The 20,485-nt window shown below is 38.5% G+C and overlaps 1 protein-coding gene across 1 annotated transcript; it reads right to left on the bottom strand.

The window, feature by feature from the left end:
• Positions 1-533: 533 nt before the first annotated feature.
• THITE_51398 (uncharacterized protein) lies at positions 534-1,762 on the bottom strand (the record flags this gene model as incomplete). Its single annotated transcript, XM_003654744.1, has 3 exons — positions 534-814; positions 880-1,139; positions 1,212-1,762. 3 exons carry the CDS (start codon positions 1,760-1,762, stop codon positions 534-536), a joined length of 1,092 nt encoding a protein of 363 aa, XP_003654792.1.
• Positions 1,763-20,485: the final 18,723 nt, after the last annotated feature.

The raw sequence follows: 20,485 nt of genomic DNA, 5'->3' as shown, positions 1-20,485 counted from the left end.
CAGGTTCATTACGTCAAGCAAAAGATTGATGTAAACCTGTTTTAGTGGTCCAAGTATCCATCCTAGCCTCTCAACCTGAAAAGCGCATGCGTTCACGGCTGCAAGAAGCCACTATGTTTTTCTCAGTATTTTTGGCTAAACTCGATATATGAACGGTATTGTCTCAGTTGCGATTCGGATCCTCGCAACCGCTTAATCTTAACTGAGAGTTCGTAAATGGTTCAGCCTAGCTTAGGGGTTACAGTTCCCAGAGTATCACCGGAACTCACCGACAAGCCAGACAAAGTAGATGACCCAGGTAAAGCTTCGATCTGACGCAAGCCCATCTCTCTCTATTAGCTATGTTGCGGAACGGCAACTCCAAAAGGCCTCACACAACGCCAACGGGAAGTTAACCACAACCTAAAGCGCAAGCCTCTGTTACAAAGATCAACTTGTCCAAGCAGACGTGGCGCACATGACGGCGGCTGTTCGGACCAGCGTCTCACTCGGGGCATCTCTTCCGTCAATGACGAGAAGGAATATCTAGCAATTTACCACGCCGACAGCAGCGCCACATCGTCGAATCTCGTTTTCTCCGCTGCGTCAAACGCTTCCTCCCACTGCTCCAGAGGAAAGGTGCCGGCAATCTTGACATGGTTCAGGCTCAACACACCCGTCTCTACCAACTTGATGAAGTCCCGAACATCAGCGTAGTCATACATCAACTTGCCCTTGAGCGTTATATCGTTGCGCACAATGAAGAAGAGCGGGAGCTCGGCTTCCCCTACGCCGCCCATGAGGCTGACACGACCACTATGTCGGAGTGACAGGACTATCTTCGTCAGCATAACTGAGATGCTATTTTTTTTTTTTTTCCAACTGTAAGGGATAACGCACTGCAACTCGTCAAATGCGACCAGCCTTTAGCCATCGGCGGCGAGAGATCCAGGACCGCGTCGGCCTTTCTGAACGCCGTGAGTGCTTTCATCTCGGCCTCGTGGTCATCCGACATTTGCACAACATGAATCCGTGGTGACAGCGCTGCTAGGCTATTGAGGGCGGCTAAATTCCGCCCAAGAGCGATAACGCGTGCCCCCATGGCCGCTGCGACGATGGCGCCTGAGCCGCCATACCCCCCTGTGGCCGGCGAGATGATGCTTATCGACGTTAGCACCTAGCACCGGTGAAAGAAGCCCGAGCCACAGACTTGAAGGAGCAGCGAAACCTACACAGTCTCGCCAGCCTGCAGGCCGATGCTTCGGAGGCCGCCGTATGCCACAACAGCTCGGGCGATCCATGTGAGCTGTCCGACCGTATAGCCCAGCTCTCTGCACAGTCTCGTCTCGTTCAGGACATGGCAGTTCTCCAACGGCGCCTTGACGAACTGTGCAAAGCTGGAGTCGCGCCATTCGCCCTCCATGAGAATCTTGCCTCCGTCGCCGCCGGCATACAGGCCCGAGAACATGACGGTGCCCGGGTCGTCACGCGCGTGGATGTACATGTCGAACAGGACCAGCTGACCGGGCTTTAGGACCGTAGCGTCGGGTCCGGCGGCAACGACTCGCCCCACTGCCGATGTGCCCGGCACCATTGGCGTCGAGTATGGGTACTTGCGAGTCCCATTGCAGATCTGCTTCTGGTACGAGATGATGGCCGATGCCTCCACACGGAGAACGACTGAGCCGGGACTAGGTTGCGGAACTGGCACCTCTTCGACAACAAGGCGCTCCGCGTAGCTCTTCTGCACCAGCGCACGTTGGGTTTTAGGTAGGGTGTCCATGCTTGAGATTCAGAGGTGTACAAACTAAGAGAGATGTGAAGATAGCTCGTGGGACATGCAGTCATATGAGATCCTAAAGCAACGAGGGACAGCATTCCTCCCGAGCATTCACCGCCTATATCTTCTTTCATAACTCGAGGAAACGACGGACTTACCGGAGCTTGCTCACAAATTCCACTCATTGCAACCTGCTCGAGTGTTTCTTCCATTTATAATGTCGGACTTAATTGAAGCGAAGCTTCAATGACGATGCCTTTCGAATGTGTACTGTGTACACAGAGGAAGCGAGGAAGGAGACTTCGGTTCATCTACTAGGCAAATCCTCCAGAGTTTTCGTTGTTTCGATTAGATACTACAGCTATACTATGTCTTAGCGGTAGAGATGTCCCCGATCTTTTCTCTATCTTTCTCCCTTTTAGCTATATCTCTTTATAGTGCTAATCCTAGAACAATGTAGAATAGTGATATCTAGGTACTTACTACATCGTTGGCTTATAGTATATATCGGGTTATCGATAGCCGTTTAACGTATCTTAAGAATATAGTATAGTAGGCGCTACCAAGGGAGACGTTGACGTTATAGTAGTATAGCGTTGTAGCTTAGGGGCTTTATTTAATATAGGGCAAGCTGACAAAGCTATACGATAACGAATTTGCTATAGTAGTGTTGAGATTGGGTTATTCTAGAAGCTTTGCGGCACTATAGCTTAGAACCAAGCAGGAGAACTTAGAAGGGCTTACAGGGCCTAATAGGCCTATAGCCTTCTATAGTGGCAGTGCGGCACAGGCTAGATAAAGGACTAATATAGGCTTGCGTTGCGTTGAACAGTTGTTTGTATTCCACTATTGAGCGGGCATCTCCTCTCCCGCTCGTATACCCACCGGCCTAGGTGCAGTGTTCTGCACGAGCTAGCGGGCTGTGGGGCGGATTTCCCACACCCGTAAAACTCATTTGGCCGGGTTTTCCAAAAAATCGCCTCGCGAGCTCGCGAACTAGCTCCAACCAATCACCGGTCCTACTGCCTCTATAGCCCCACCTACTTTAACTCCAAATTTGAAGGCTTTACTAACCCTAACCCTAAATGGTATATATATAGATATATAGTCCTTTGACTAAAGTATCGATATATATAGGCCAGTTCCATTTTGGTAAAGGTTTGGCTAAGATGCAGCCGTTCAAATATAGTGGGTGCAGGGTAGGTAGGAGGTGCAGGGTAGGTCGGTTGGGAGCAGTGCAGGGTAGGTCCTTTGGGAGATAACTACCACTGCGCCGGAGGTGCAGGGTAGGTGGCTTAGGGTAACCACCTTACTACAACCACCACTATAGCAGTTCTCCAACTCTATTTACATAGCCTACTACTATAGTAGGTTCAACAAATAGCCAAAGCTATATACGATTGACGAACTTGCGTATAGTGGATAAACTCACTAGCGGTAGATAAACTGGCTACGGTGGATAAGCTAGCTAGTGGCCAACGAACTTGTGTATAGTAGATATAGCTAATGAACTTGCGTATAGTAGATATAGCTAACGAACTTGTATACAGTGGATAAACTAGCTAGCGGCTAACGAACTCGTATATAGTAGATATAGCTAACGAGCTTACATATAGTAGATAAACTAGCTAGTAGCTAACGAACTTATATATAGTAGATAAACTCGCTAGCGGTAGATGAACTAGCTATAATAGATAAACTCGCTAGCGGCTAACGAACTTATATGCAATAGATAAACTTGCTAGTAGTAGATAAACTAGCTACAGTGGATAAACTCGCTAGCGGCTAACAAACTTGTATATAGCGGATAAGCTGTTTAGCGGCTATAGTAGATAAACTAGCTATAGCTAACGAACTTATATACGATAGGCGAACTCGCTAGTGTTCGACAAACTTACTATAGTGGTAGCGGTAGCGGCAGCAACGTTGCGAATACCTTTATCTCTTTATCCAGATAGCAGTATATAAGCTCCTAAGCTAAGATAGCGATTGTCCAACGGGACCTATAGACGTATAGCTATAGACGTATAGATAGCTTAGCAGTTAAGTAGCCAACTTATAGAAAATAAATAGAAGTAGATAGTTGTAGATACTTTGATATTGTAATACTACTAATTAGTTAATAGGTCGTCGATTTAATTTAAAAGGCTTAAGGATCTAGCGTTTAATTCAAGATATTAACCAACCTTACAATTCTATAGGCTTACTAGGGGTATAACTTTACAATTCTATAGGTTTACTAAGGGTATAAGGACGTAGGCTAGCTACTTTAGTAAAACGACTAGTAACTACCGCCCTATAGACGTTTCCCTTTAGGCTAGAGTATAAGGGGATAGGTGGCAGTCGCTATAGTGGTTGCGCTAAAACTTTTGCTCTTCTAAATATAGAAAATATATAGGAGTTGGAGACCGTTAGCTAGGCAATAGGCGATTTAGCGATAATCGCTATAGTGTTGAGCTCCTTTTTAACGGCTTTAAAGGGGGTAATTATATACGCTAGGCCTACTACGTTGTATACCGCCTAGTATACCTATAAATCGCCTATCTACTAAATCGCTTATCTATCTATTAAGTTGTAAAAAAAGTTCGATCGATCAAATTAACTAAGTTGAATATACTTATTTCAAATACAACGCTATAGCTATATATATACCGATTGACGAGATCTATATAGAATATCTGTCGGTTTAATTGTATATATAACGTAAGCAAGCTATCGCACTTTAGCCTATTCTATTGGCATCGTTGACCGCTATATAGAGCCTTTGTCACTTTAGAGATTATTGCACCTAGTGGTATATCTCCGCCTCCGCCTCTACTAAGCGGTGGTGCTCGGCAACCATCGTTGGATACGTCTAACCTCCTAGGAGGAGAGACTCGCCATTGCTATAAGTATAAGAGAGAGCTTCCTATTATATAGTTCGCTAGTAAGTATAGCCTAACTGTGACTTATATAGATTGCTAAGGTATAGTTATTAAGTATATTAGTCGTCCTTGCTATATTATAATGCTTAGTTTAACTATATTATAAAGAGCCTACTCTAGCTAAGTAGTTAGTTTTATTGCTAAGGTCTCTAGCATTATCTCTAGTACTATCTTCGGTAAATGTACTATTGGCGATACTAACCTCTCTTTACTAGAGAAGCTATATATTAGTGGCCGTTAACCCCGTTTTCCTATCTATAAGATATTTACCTACCTAGGTTCTATACGCCTAGGATCTATACGCCTAGAGCCTATATAGCTAGAGTCTCTAGCAATGCCTCCACCTAGCCTAGCTATCTAATCTAATAGTATTGAGTCTACTATTGTAGTAGGCTCTCCTTAATCTAGTAGCCTCTAGCTGCTATCTCCTATCGTCGGTTAGTATCCGCTAGAGATCGTTCTAAGTCGCTATCAATATATAATGGTCAGCCTATAGGTTAGAATAGTGATCGGTCAATAGCTAGGTTAGGAACATTAGCCTACTAAGTGTTATTTATAGCTATATATGGTAACTAAGGGTTTTACATTTAATCGCCGCCTATATACTCTGGTCGCCTAGTAGCTATTTCTATAACAACTATAGCTATAGCTATAGCTATAGACGCTCTATCGTATTTAGAACTTTCTTTCGTAGGCTATATCTATCGTATAGTATACGCTTTACTTCCTTCGCTAAGGTTAGACTTCCTAGGATTTACCTACTATAGCTATAGCTCGCTATTAGCTTATAATCATTAAGCGTGATTATTGCGTCTACTATTGATATAGCGAGGCTCTTTCGCCTATATCGCTGTTTATAAAGCTAGTTTGCTATACCTATAGCAAAGATCTTGCCCTATTTATACTTAGCACTCCTATTCCAATAGCTAGCACCCCTATTCTGATAGCTAGTACTCCTTCTATTCTAATAGCTAGCACTCCTATTCTAATAGCTAGCACTCTAGCCTTGCCTATAGCTATAGGCGCCTTAGACAACGATCGTTATATTATTTACAACGCTTATAGTATAGTATACCTTCTATAATTTGTTAACGCTATTACTAGCTTCTATTTTTACTATACTAATGCTAGCTAATAGCGGGATCTATTAAGATAGTATAAGGTCTACTTCTACTATAGTATAACGTAGTTATAGAGCGACTTCCTTAACACTAAAGGCGATAAGCAAAATGTCTACTAATAGTGCTTAGTATATATTGAAGGTCTTAGGCAAGTATTATAAACATCTATAAGCAGCTTTAGTTCTTTAGTAGAGATACTGTTATCTAGTAATCCGTTTAGTAGTAGTAGCTCTCTAGCTATATCTACTCTAGCTTATAGGATACTAGTACACTATTATAGCTTAGCGCGCTATAGTTATATCTTACGTATAGCGAGAGCGGTCTTAGCGAGCTAGCCGGTTGAACCTAAGCCTATACCTATACCTAAGCTAGTTCTAAATCCTATATTCGACGACGATCTAGAGGCTAATACATTGACGATATAAGATCGCCTTCTACTATAGAAATTTAAGGCTAAATTAGCTAAGAATATTATACTCGAGTACTCTATATATAAGGAACGCTAGTTTAATATAAAGCTCGAGGATAGAGTCTATACCAGCTATATTGCTTATAATAGAGCGAAGCGCTTTAAGGAGCTACTCTTCTTCTCGGCTAAGAATAATCTTAATTTTAGCGATGTACTAGACAGCTTGCTAGAGCTATTATAGATCGAAGAGCAGTTGATCGCCTATAGATATATTTATATAGAAGTCTTCCTATACTATAGCTAATAGTATAAATATTATAGCTATATTATTAACTTCCTTTATAATGTTAATAAGGTTTATAGCTAGCTCCCCTATCTTCCCTAGGAGCTTGATATTATTATTCTATAGCCTACTAACTTTAACTAATAGCTGTATATTCTCTATTAGTTCTATTATAACTTTTACATTAAGTAGTCTAATATCTAAGTATAGCTAGAGTTCTTAGTAGTAAATTACCCTATTTACTACAATATTGTTATAAACGAGAAGTAGCTAAGCTAGCTACTAGATAGCGAGAGCGTTATTAGCGAGTTCCTAGTTAAAGATATTAACCTAGTAGATATCTAAGAAGTGGTTGACAAGGCTAACGACGAGTTATATCTTATTGACGAGGGCGCTATACCCAATATAGTAGCGGAGGAGGCGAACCTAGACTAGTTATATAAGTAAATACACTTATAACAATTGTCGTAGTATTTTAAGCAGCTACCTTTATAGCTATATATCGAAATAGGCGATATCCGCTAGACGCTATTAAACGAGTTTAACTGTTTATAGCCATTGCTATTATAGACGTTCTCTACCCTCTTCCCCTATAGGTAGGCTAAGTTCGTGTCCCTTTGGATAAGGTCTATTATATACAACGACTATATCTAGTATACTATATAGTACTAGGACAGCCGTTTTATATAGTACTCTTACTTCTAGTTTATAGCGTTCAACATATAGATATAGAGCATCGTTAACGTTAAAAGCTCCTACTTTGTAAAGTATATAAACTAGAACCGTATAGACCTTAAGGAGCTATACCTTACATTTGAATCTAACGCTCCTGAGGCGCAACGCCTGCTCAACTCTATCGTTAAATATGTAGATACTTTACGTAGTATATATACTTTCTAGACTAGCTATAGCTACTAGCTAAATATATATATATATACGCTCGGTATACCTACGTTGTTCATTATATTTAGTTTAGCAGACTTGCACTAGGATAGCCTAGCCTAGTATATACTACGCTACGATAAGTGGAAGTAGGCCTTAGATTAGGAGCAAGTACGTATTATATATAAGAACCTCTATAACAATCTATATATCGCTATATACTACTTCTTCTAGCGGTATAACCTGTTCTAGGAGCTTGTACTAACGCCTAAATTCAGTATTGTCGACTACTAGGATCACTATAAGTAGTAGGCCTATAGTAGTTTTTACAACTATAGCCTATACTAGTGCGTTAGCACTATAGAGCTAGAGCTATAGACCTTAGAGGGCTAACAAGCCTTTTACGAACGCTAAGGCTATTATATTACCGCTATTAACCTATAGCTAGGCTATATTATAGCGTAGGGCGAGGCTAACGTCCTAACGGCTATACTCTTTGAGAATAAATAGCCTACCTTCGATATACTATCCTAGGTTATTAATAGAGTATAGTAGTATATTTATACTAAGATGTACTATATATAGCGCCGCAACTTGCTCGACGGCTAGCTCTCCGACTAGCTAGTATACTAGTTCTATTACCTTCGCCTACAATATAAGGAGCTGATCGTTACTTGCAACTTCAATCCTAGCTACTATATATTTAATAGTATATATAATGATATATAGCTCAATAGCTATAATCGTACTATTTCGCTTAGCTAGCTAGCTAATATAGATATTAGCCCTTGCATTAGCGTCGACGCTATACTCAACTACGCTACTAAGTACTACTCTAAAGGCGAGACGAAGAGCAAATCCTATCTAAAGCTATTATATAAGATTATACCCTGGCTCGCTAGCTATAACTCTATTGTTTTCTTTGCTACTAAGCTAATAAACAAGCTAATTTCTAAGTAGGACTAGTCTACTTAGGAGGTAGTATACCTCCTAATATATCTCTTACTCTAAGAAGGCTTATACGTTATATAGATAGTTGACTATCGCCTATTCGATCGTTAGTATATATCTACTCTAATCAACCTAGAGAATTAACCTCTAATGGTATATTTATAGTATTAGAAGTATCTTAGCTATATTGAGCTATAAGAAGACCTAATATACTTCGACTTCCTTTATAATATCGACTAGAGCTAGGGCCTATATTACTAGTGGCGCTTTATCTAGGCCGAGCTATATATACTTAACTACTTTCCCTATTATAAGCTAGATCTGACGAGCGACTAGTTCAAAGACTTCTACTATATTAAGCTAATATTGAGCTATACATATTATAACTCTAATAAGCTTAAGACTATAGATAATATAGTCTTTAAGATATACTACGAGGCTTATATTTATTGCCTTGAGATTCACTAATATCCTAATAACTACTATAGCGCTATTATTGTACCTAAGCTAGAGAAGGAATTCGAAGAGCCGCCGAGTAAAGAGCTATAGCTACGTAATTAGGAGGAGCTTATAACTACGCTTCTTAACCACCTAGTAGAGACGAAGGACATTGATATCCTTAGTAACTACAATATCGATCTACTACATTTATAGGAGCTATACATTAGGCAATATCCTAATCTCGAAGACATTATAGCTAAGTTCTAGAAGCTAAAGAAGGCTGACTAGTATACTAGTAAGGATAACGATATAGAGGAGCTCTTAGATATAGACCTAGATACCTTTAACACTAAGTAGTATATTATCTTCGATATATTCGTTAGCTACTATAAGGCGTATTTATATAGCGAGGATCTAGCTTCTATTCTTCTTTAGGTCGATAGCTATAGTAGCACTAGTAAGTCGTATATTATTCGCCTCCTCTCTACTTAGCTTAATCAACTAGTATAAGCTTATAGTAAGCTATCCCTAGTAGTCTACGCTACTCCTATAGGCGTGGCGGCGAACAACATCAACAGCAATATAATCTATTCGCTACTACGACTACCGTTTAACAAAAGGGGTAAGATCGATATACTTAATGCTACTAAGTTGAGCAACCTATAGGCTAATCTTAAGCAATTTAAGTACTTTATTATCGATAAGAAGTCTATAATTAGCTTACGTCTACTTATAGCGATTAGCTCTTAGATAGGCGAGATTTAGCCTCGCTATTGTAATAAGCTATTCGGTGGCTAGTGTATAATGCTAATTAGCAACTTTTTCCAGCTACCCCCTATCGTTGAGAGGCCGCTTTATACTAACTAGACCAACCTTAGTGCTATTGAGATAGTTGGACGTAATGTCTACTATATATTCGACTATACCGTTAAGCTTAAGGAGGTTATAAGGTAGTAGAGCGCTAAGTAGGCTAGCTTCTAGGATATGCTTAAGAGTCTATAGTATAATAACCTAACTATATAGTAGTCGCGTTTGCTCTCGACCTATATTCAGTCGGCTCTATTGATATAAGAGGTAGTAAGCTTTGACAACGCCTTTTAGATCTATCTACGCAACTCTACTGTCAACGACTACAACCTTATATATCTCAAGGGCTTGAACCGCCTATACTACTTAGCCGTTGCTAACAACACTAGGCCCTAGGCGAGCGAGGTAGAGGCTACTAACGCTAGTAACCTATATAAGAAGATCCTATTTATACTAAGTATATAGGTTATATTGATAGAGAATATCTAGACTAGCGCTAGCCTCGTCAACGGTACTATTAGCATAATCTATAACTTTATATAGAAGACTAGCGTCGACCTAAGAGCCGAGCCCCCTTTTATTATATTAGTCAAGTTCAACAATTATATCGGCCCTCTCTACTTCGGAGGCTAGCCTAATCTTACTAGAATAGTCTCTATCTTCTAGTCCTACTATAATTTCTTATATAGCTATTCTACTTATACCTATATATAGTTCTCTCTAACAATCGTATATACTATTATAGTATATAAGTCTTAGGGCGCTACGCTTAATAAGGCGGTATTTAACATCTTAGACAAGGATTTCTAGCCTAGGCTTATATATATAGCAGTTAGTTATATTAAGTCTTTATAAAGCGTTATATTCGATATTATATTTGACCTCTTAGCGCTAAGGGTAATAGCTAATACCAACTATATTGTCCGAGCTAAGGATATTACTTAGCGCCTACCCTAGTATATTAAGCTATAGGATCTTATATAGGCTAATCCTCCTATATAGGAAGATTTTGATAAAGATATCTATAGCGCTATACTATAGCAAGGCTTACTAGCCCTAAAGGCAGTAGCGAAGGAAGATATCTACAATGCCTAGATCTATAGAAGTAGCTAGGCTGCCTAGAGTATATAAAGGGCTAGCTAGTATAGAAATATAAAAATATATTCCGCTAGTAGGAGCGGGAGTAGGTGCCAGTGTATAAGATAGTGTAGAATAGCTAGTGCCGGTAGTAGCTAGGCTGCTTAGAGTATATAAAGGGCTAACTAGTATAGAAGTACAAGGATACCTTCCACTAGTGGGAGTGGGAGTAGGTACTAGTATACGAGATAGTGTAGAACGGCTAGCTAGGTAGCCTCTTTAAAGTCTTAAAGCATCTGACCTAACTATATTTTATTACTACTATATTACGTTGTATTTAAAGCTACTATATATTCGATATAGCTATTATTTTCTAAAGCTGCTATATATATTATATATTTAATAGCTCTACTATATAAATAGATCTCTATTCTATATAGTTTTAGCTTTATATTGCAGCTCTATATTATAGCTCTATATATATAGTTTATTTAGTTTAGTACAAGACACTAGACTATAAGATAGGAAGTGGTAAGCGGGTGAGCAGGCCGAGCTGCTATACCGACGACTAGGCCGAGCTAGCCTAGACTATGCTATCGCTAGGAAACAATCCCACTGAGCTAGCGCTATAAGCTAAGACAGCGTTAGCCGTCGTAGGCTTCGGCGTAGCTAGTCGAATTGCTCGGCGTGGCTAGTCGGATAGGCGGCTAGCTAGCTTGGGCGGTCGTCGGCTATACCTTAGTAGGCTATTAAAGGGGTGGGGGAGAGCCTATAAACTGTCTATAGTTGGTTCCTAAAGAGGGGCAGCTCAGTGGCAGTATATATACTATAGCGTATACTGTGTGCTCACATAACAGGGAGCACTACAGAGCGCCCACTTCCAAGTTATATACTATAAGATGCTAATACCGTAAAGGCAAGTGTGATAGGATGCTTATAACTGCTATAGGATGTTTATAACTGCTATAGGATGCTTCTACTATAAGAGCAAGTGCTATAGGATGCTTGTAATTGCTATAGGATAGCGTGAGGATCTATAGATAGGTCGAGTCTTATAGGACTATAGCCGACTATAGCCGACTATAGCCAACTATAGCTAATTCGCAGTGTTGTCGCCATAGCCTAGTGTCTATAACAGTTAGCAACAATACCTATATAGGTAAGGTAGCCCGATTATAAAGGTGTAGTAACAATTGATCAATTTGTATATCAACTGTTACTAAGGCTATCTATTTGGGATATCGCTATAAAGATATTAGGTAGAGAAACTAGGTAAAACCTATCCTATAGCTAGTGTAGAAGCCTAGGTGTATATATATTCCTATATATCCATTTTTCTCTATCTATACTATATTCGTATATACCTCTAGGCTATCGTACATCTTAGTCGTTAAGGGCTAGAGCTACAAAGGGTAGAACTAAGAAGGTAGAGGGAGTGACGCTATAGATACTATATTGTTAGCTATATCAATTATCGATTAGGAAGGGAAGATATACCTGTGATAGTCTAAGAAAGACGAGTATAGTGATAGCTACTGTAAGTGGCGATATAGCCGTCTAAGCTAAGCTATATCCAACGAGCTAGGAGCATTAAGGTCGAGTAGTATCGAAGAAGAATAAAAGGGGGGAAAGAACCTTAGAAAGTAGATTGTAACCTTTAAGCTATATCTATAATATCAGTATCTAGGACCTGTGAAAACCGAATTGGCATAGGAGTGTTAGATAGCGAGAATCTATAGATAGTCTGACTATCGTCGTCGAAGAAGCGAAGGTCTAGAGGGAATATAGGCGTATCGACGTTAGAATTAAACCTATCGAAAGGATTGTTGTCTTTGTCCTTGTTAGCTAGAGGAGGGAGTAATAGGCTAGACTATTATATTAAGTGTTAGTAAAGGGTTATAGACAGAATAGAAGGGTAAGGTAGGTAATAATAATAGAATAATAGAGAGGGCAATATACTATAAATAGGGTCTTCTTAGCTTTCTTAACGTTGGTCTTATTGCCCAACTACTTTATAGCCTTCGTTAGGTAAACGAATAACGTATAGCCAACGTACTTGAACTTATCTAGGGTATAGCCCTAGCCACTAAAGTTGTACTTAATCTTATACTAGTACTTAAGATCCTACTTCTAGCCTTTGACGCCTAGACGCTTAGGTATCCTAGTTGGCGATATAGGCGACGCCTTAGCTATATTGTCGATATCGTTAAGCTAATGCTCTTTGTCGAAGAGAATAAAGAACATCTTAGTCAAGCTTAAGAATATACTTTTAATCTAGTACTTGCTATATAGCTTAGTAGCTATAGTCGTATTAAAGTCGATAAGGTTCTAAATAGGGTGGAAGAAGGCTTTGAATATATTACCGTTAAACAGCTTAAGTAGAGCCTTTATAAACTACTATTTATATCCCCCTTCGATAGCCTAAATAATATACTTAGGGTAGGTGTATATAATCTCGATAGTCTAAAGCTATTGCTTATTAGACAGTAAAAGATAGGATAGAGATAGTAAAGTAGTTAGGTACAACTTATAAAGGTATACCGTTAAAGGAAGTTGGACTTTATCGACGAGAAGCGACGTTGGATAAGAGAGTATAACATTAGGAAATACTCTAATATCGTTAGAGTATTAGAAGATACTTTCTTAGTATAAAAGCTAGTAAAGTCGGAGTTGTTCTAAATAAATAAGTATAATTTATACAACTTATCTAGTATAGCGCTCTCTTTAGTCGAAAGTACTAGACTAGTAGACGTAGTAGTAGACTTTAGGGTCTGTTTAACGTCGGAGCTAAGGTTCTCATCATTGTCCTCGTTATTATCATTGTTCTATATAATAACGATAGTACGACTAGCGACCTTGTTCTAAACAAGCTTTAGTAGCTGATTTTTACAAAGGAGTACAAGGTTCTTATATATTGGCTTATAGAAGATCTAGGGGAAACGATCCTCAATAGGTATAGTGTTAAGCAACGTAGGTCCCTTACCTTTGCTCTATAGTATTGTCAACTATTCTTTATTATATTAAATACTAACTATTTACTAAAGAGGCTAGCGTTTTTCGCTATCGCCTTTATTCTTACTATCGTCGCTACATTGCTAGAGAGTATCGAAGATACTCTAGATTAGGGGATAATAAGTACTATCTATAGTACTACTATGCTTAGGATAGCCAAAGGTACCCTAGGGCTATTACGATATCTTATTAGCTTAAATAGATAGATAGTTGATATAATTCTATAGATGTAAAACATTTATAGTCGTTTGCTAAGAAGCGTCTAGCTAATAGGGGCGCTTTAGTAGCGATGTACTTAGACTAGTAGAACTAGGTTTAGACTGAGGCTAGTCCTCGGTATAGCTACGTAGAGTACGTTTACTACTCGTCTATATACCCTTAGAGCCTATAAGCGTCTTCTTAATAGCGGCCTCCTTAGGAGGTATAGCGGGATTCTAATAGAAGGAATTAGCTCTATAAATTATTACCTTTATTTAAGAGAAGCTATTAGGTAACTAAAATATAGAAGTGTAAGAATTGTAATAATATATAGGGAATTAAGAGCTATAATAGTTATAATAATAAAATAAGAAACGAACTATAAATATGTTCAATAGAAGGTCGACAAGGGTAATTCCGATTGATAATAGGACAGTAGGATTAAAGGTAGCTAAAGGAGTACAATCGTAGAGACGACTAGCGATACTTCGTATATAGGAGTAGTGATATTGAGAGTAGTAGAGAAAGAGGAAGGTTGAGAGCGAGAATTGAAAACTTTGTAGGTTTTAATACCTTCTACCTTATAATTTCTATATATATAATTCACCGCCCTAATTGCCTAAGTTTAATTAGACTGTTAGGTCATTTTTTCATCTAACGTTGTCGCTAGTTAGGGTAGTAATATTGATAGATAGTAGCTAATAATAAAAAGGAGGAGTTAAACAACCGTTAATAAAGATATAGTGCCTATATACTCTTCAATACTATAAAAATAATTATAAAATAAGGACTATTTCTAGGTTCATTAGAGTATCTACGACAGTTGGTATAAAAGAAGTAGTAGATAAAGTGGTGGTGGTGATGCTTTTTTAGAGTGTTCTATTGTTGACGATGCTTTCCTCTAGATTTACCCTTCCTCTTACTACTTCTATATCGATACTAGACTCGCAATAAACTACTAAAATTCTATATAAATTCTGATATCTACTATTGTAGCCTTTGTGGTATTAAGTCTATATTGTTCGATTTTGATCAACTTCATTGACTTCGATACCAATTTCTATTAAACCTCTTATTAAGCCTATTAACTCCGATATCGATTTCTATCGCTAGACTTAGAATACCTGACGATGCTACCGAAAGCTCTCTAAACCTTGTTGTTCCATTTAGGCGGGCGTAAACTATAGCTTAAGCTTAAACCTCGTTGTAGCGCTATTAAACTGCCGCTAGTAGCTAAATAACCAGAGTTAGAGCTATTTTAGGCTAGCCCTTCTACTGAGATAGAGGTCGACCTAAGCGAAGACGCTGCTATATACGATTATAATCCTAAGAGCGATAGCCTAGACGACAATGTCGAAGAACCTATAGAAGAGGCCAACGAGGATTCGGATATAGATAAGCTCGATATAGCCTTTGAGACACTGGATATCGAAGATGCTAACGCCGGTGTACTGCCTATAGATTTATATCTCGACCTTCTACTATAGTTCGATAAATAGGAGTTCAAGCGCGTTGCTAAGTACAATGACCTCCTCGAGGTTGATGATGATGAGCTAGACTTTATGCCTTTCGAAGAGGGTATTGCCAACGATTTCAATAACTAGGCGATATAGCCCAACGAGTCACTAGCCGCCTTTATACTCCTACTACCAATGTTAGGAGCCTTCTATACTAATAAGCTTGCTATAGAAGATAAGTCGCTATTTATTATATACTAACCGACTATAGATAATATCCTAGAATTTAAATTAGTCTGTTAACTAAAGCTCCCTTTGCTCCTAAATAAAGAAGACTAATCTATGTTATTGAATAGGCTCTTAGGCTCTATACGTATATTATAGGCACTAGTATATTGGAATAGGAAACTTTATATAAGATCCTGCAAATAGCCTAGAGCAACGATAGCTAGAAGATTAATAATATTACTAATCTTACTAAGAGGGTCTAGTACTTAAAGACTAAGATTGTAAATCGCCTACTATTGCTTCCAATATATATCGTCGACGTGCTATTTAAACTCGAGAAGATACCTACGACTATGCTTAGCTATAAAGGCAAGGAAAAGAGCTATAAGCCTTCGACGGCCAAGCTCTGGTTCTATGACCCTAAGTCACTTTTCAAAGCTATCTTAGCGTCCGACATTATATACGATATATATATTGGTATAGCAGAGTTTGTCGATAACCCTATCGAGCTTTGGTATAGCTATTGTTGGTCTAGATCTATAAGGATTACCTCTAGTCAATATACTTACTTTGTATTTAGTGATAGCCATCTTAGGAAGCTAATCTTTCCTTCCAACTAGATCTACTTCGTATATAGTAAAGAGGACTGCTATTATATAGGTAGCATTAATAGTAGGGAGAGGTACTACCTTAGTAGAGTTTACAGTGTTGGCTACGACTATCGTTCTAAGAACCTATTCGACAATAGGTATATTACCTTATAGATATAGGAGGCTTTCCAACATTTGGATCTTATAGGCTTATAACCTGCTAGTGGTATTATTATCTTAGATTTCCTTAAAGTAGCAGTAGCATTACTTATCGACGACCTCGATAGTCCGTTGGAAAAGGATAAGGTCGTATTGTACAACAAGCTAGTGTTTATCCTATAGGAGTATACTATTGTAAGCTACTTAGTTTTCTAAGATCTTAGATAGGGTAAGGCTCTTAACGACCCTAGCTAGTATAACGAGGTAGATGCCACCGACTCTAAAGCTAGGAAGAAGGCTAGTAAATAGCTATAGTGTAAGAGGGCTAAGACGAACTACCCTAAGTATATAGTATAGGAGCAGATTATAGGGGAGTAGGACAAGTTCTTAATATATCGATTCGCTTAATATCGAACCAAGGATATTATCGCCCTCTGTTATACTTACCTAATCCGAGTGGAGCTCGAGCTTGCTTACTATAGCTATAAGTTCTTTATTGAGCAGTAGGATTAAGCTAACGAAGGCGTACTCCTAGTCGTCTTACTGCCGCTACTGACCTTTATTAATAGGTTTGGTCTATTTTAGAATATATATCGAAGCCTTGTTGGCATTTACTTAATACTTGCTTCGTTTATAGCCTACGACCGTCGTCGTTATATAAATACCTTTCTACTCCTCCTAAGCCTATACAGTTCAATCTTCGATAAGGTTGTCGATATATTATATACATTGATCCTACTAGATAAGAGCGTTGAGGTCGATATCTATAGGAAAGGGTAGAAGATACTCCTCTATACCTTTACCCTTTGTTTTACTAGTAATATACCTTAATAGAATAGCAATTCTAGTACTCTTGGGCTAGAGGCTTTGAAATATTGCCCTTACTACTTTATTAGTAAAAAGACGACCGTCGATAGCATTGACAACCCATTTACTATCTTAAACTTCGATAAGTATACCTATAGTCGGTTCCATTGGTAGGCGGTTGCAATACGTAAGTATATCGATAGCTTTAATATATCTAAGAGGCGTGAATACTATTTGTAATAGGGGATAGCACTAACGGCACTAGCTTTGGCTCGCCTTACCCTAGCCCTCGATATAGTACTTAGCTAACTACCCGACGTAGTATATTCCGAATATTAGGGCCTATCACTCCTAATATATAAACTGCTTATCAAGGCTATCCTTAAGAAGACTATAGTTAAGGAATATACTCGAGTTCTTTAGACCTAGAAGTTCCCCCCTAGATATAATCATCTATAGTCGTCTATATACTACCTTAGCTAATATAACTTATTAGTATATACCTGCTAGTCAGTTGTAATACTAGGTTTACTCAACTACTATAATATAGAGAAGTGCCGTAGATGTATAGAATAATAAGATGTAGATTGATGATGGTAGTGGATCGAAGATCTAAGCAGTAGTACGCTAAGAAATATATATCTGCAGAGTAGAACATATATACGCACACCGCCTGCCTGAATAGGCCTAGCGTTGCAAAGTCTACAACATAGGGCGCAGGGCACCCTTATCTAATCTACGTACACAGACATATAAGTTATATAACCCCCCTATTCCTCCTGCCCTATATCAAGTCCGGGCCTACAGGAAAAAACGGCAATGCCCTCATTGCCTTGCCTATCTAGATCCTCTATATCATTAAATACCCTTCAATCAAATACTACGACGTAGGGCTAGAAGCGTAGTGCTAGATTGATCTAGATAGCGGTCAACTAACTTCTTCTATATCTAGTTGTCATTAGTAGAAACAGGGTTCTTACAAGGCTAGCCACGCTTATAGGCCGGTTAAGGTGCCTAATTAGGTATAGGAGGCTCTTCCTAAAAGACTAGGCGATCTAGATAATCGCCTTTATAAGCCTAGTATTCGTTGATTAAACGCTATATATAGCGTAGCTTATATATAGTCTTCTAAACGCTCTCTTCTTAGCTGTAGCTAGTCCATTTGATTAGGTATTTAAGGCCTTTGCACGTAACCTTATAGTCAAAGATTATATCAACCTTATATTTATCGCCTAATTCGTTATTATTAGAGGAGAGGTCTAATTAAAAGTCGACGATCGAGCTAGGAAGCGGTGTATTATAGCTAAATAGATTTTCTTCCTAAGGGGCTAGGCGAAGGTAAGCAATAGAAACGACTAGGTAGATACCTATATTAGCTAGGAGATCTAGTTCATATACTAGGCGCCTAACGTAGCACTTAATTAGAAAAGGCCTAGCGTACTATTGCAAATACTTCTAAGGTAGGTTGTCTAGGAGATAATAACTGTAGTATAGGCGTAAATAAACCTTGTCGCCTACATTGAACTTAATGTTACGATGTTTACTATCGTAATAGCGCTTAGCGTATACTATAGTAAAGTCTATACTCAATTGAGCATCCTAATATAGAGTATCTTATAAGGCTAGAATAGTAGCTAGCTTAGTGGTAGCCTAGTTAGTAAGAGCTTCTAAAGGTCTAGGAAGCTTAAAGCTAAAGAGCTACTTATAAAGCGAAGATTTAATAGCTTTAATATAAACGTTGTTGAAGTACTATTATAGAGGTACAATAATATCTAGCTAATTGTCTTTAAAATACTTAAATATATAGAAGCGGATTACGATTTTTATAGTCTAGTTCTTATACTTCGAAAGGCTATCCGCTTATAGGTAGTAGGATATTGTTATTAGCAACTTAGTGCCTAGAGCTTTCTAAACGCCTTGCCAAAGGTCGGAAGTAAACTTACAATTATAGTTAGAGATAATTATAGTAGATACGCCCTAGTCGCTAAGAAGTAGTTGGCGAATTAGAATATACCCCTATTTCTAAGCCGAATAGCTAGAATTGCCTAGAATAAGGAGGGTACACTTCGATAACTTATAAAATACTATAAGCAAGCTATTAAAGTGGTCGTAGTTTAGGAGCTGCTAAGGTGAACTAGTAGCTAGGACCTTCGGTAGGCCTAGAATAAAATCGATAGCGATAACGTATATTGGCAAGGTATCGGATAGTCGAATTAGTTGATAGTTGCCTAATTTAGGGCGATAATCTATTACGTTGACTTAGTACTTTAGGCATAGTTTAATATACTTCTTAACGTTATAGGTTTTATAGGCTATTAATATACTTTGCAAATTATACAATATCCACTTAGTACCAAAGTAGTACTTTTTATCGTAGGTAGCTTCTAAGATAGTCTAAATTATATTGTAAGGCATATAGAATAAGTGTAATCCGTCGAGTTAAATGTTGTAGAGAAGGCTATCTATAAGGATAAATAGGAGGTTAGGCTAAGAGAAAACCTTGCTACTGCCCTTAGTGGCTAATTCGACGGTAAGATCTTTAATAATAGCGGCGTACTTAGTATTACAAAAGTATATAGCTATAAAGTAAGTTTAAAGGCTATTATTTAGCTTCGCTTCTATAAAGGCGAACTAGATATTGTCGAGGACTACATCGTTATTACCAAAGCTATTCTTATAGTTCGGATTATCCTATAAAGCTTTTAAATAGCTAAGTACATTAGGCACTAGGTTTAGGCGGCCTAAAAGGTAATAGATCTCTAAGTTGTACTATAAAAAGTAAATAGAGGCGTTGATAAGCCTATAATTAGCTCGCTTAGTAGACAATATATCTAAAATAGTCTAGTTGACGATGCCTTTTATAAAGGCGTAATTTATAAAGACGACGACAGGCTTGTATAACAAATAGATTATAGTATATAGCTTCTTAACTGCCTAAACAAGGCTAGCAACTTCCTATTTAGAAGGCCTATACCGAAGTTCCTCCTTTGTAAAGTACTAGCTTAGGAATATAATAGGTCGAACCTAGGTTGATAGAATAACAGTTCTAAGCTTCCACTTATAACTATCGGCAAGGTAGAACGCTATAACGCTAAAGCTACACTCTAAATATCCGTTGATCTATAAGAAGAGGGTCTTATTAGGGTTAAAGTAGACTAAAATAGTTAGGTCCAGCTTATAGATAGTATCCTAAATAGCTTCGAAGGAGGCCTTCTCAGTAGGCGTAGGCTCGAAGGAAGTCTTAGCGCAATAGGCAGCGCGCTTGCTAGGGTTACTATTTTACATCTAGCTAGTAGCTTGGCCTTTTGTAAGCAATATAGTCTTACGGTTCTAGAGAGGCTTGATCAGCTATATATAGTATAGGATTAAGTGGTATAGAA

Source organism: Thermothielavioides terrestris, chromosome 3 (assembly GCF_000226115.1).
Source record: "Thermothielavioides terrestris NRRL 8126 chromosome 3, complete sequence".
NCBI lineage: Eukaryota > Fungi > Ascomycota > Sordariomycetes > Sordariales > Chaetomiaceae > Thermothielavioides > Thermothielavioides terrestris.
Note: the sequence above shows the minus strand (reverse complement) of the source record. Positions and strands in the feature narration are given on the sequence as shown.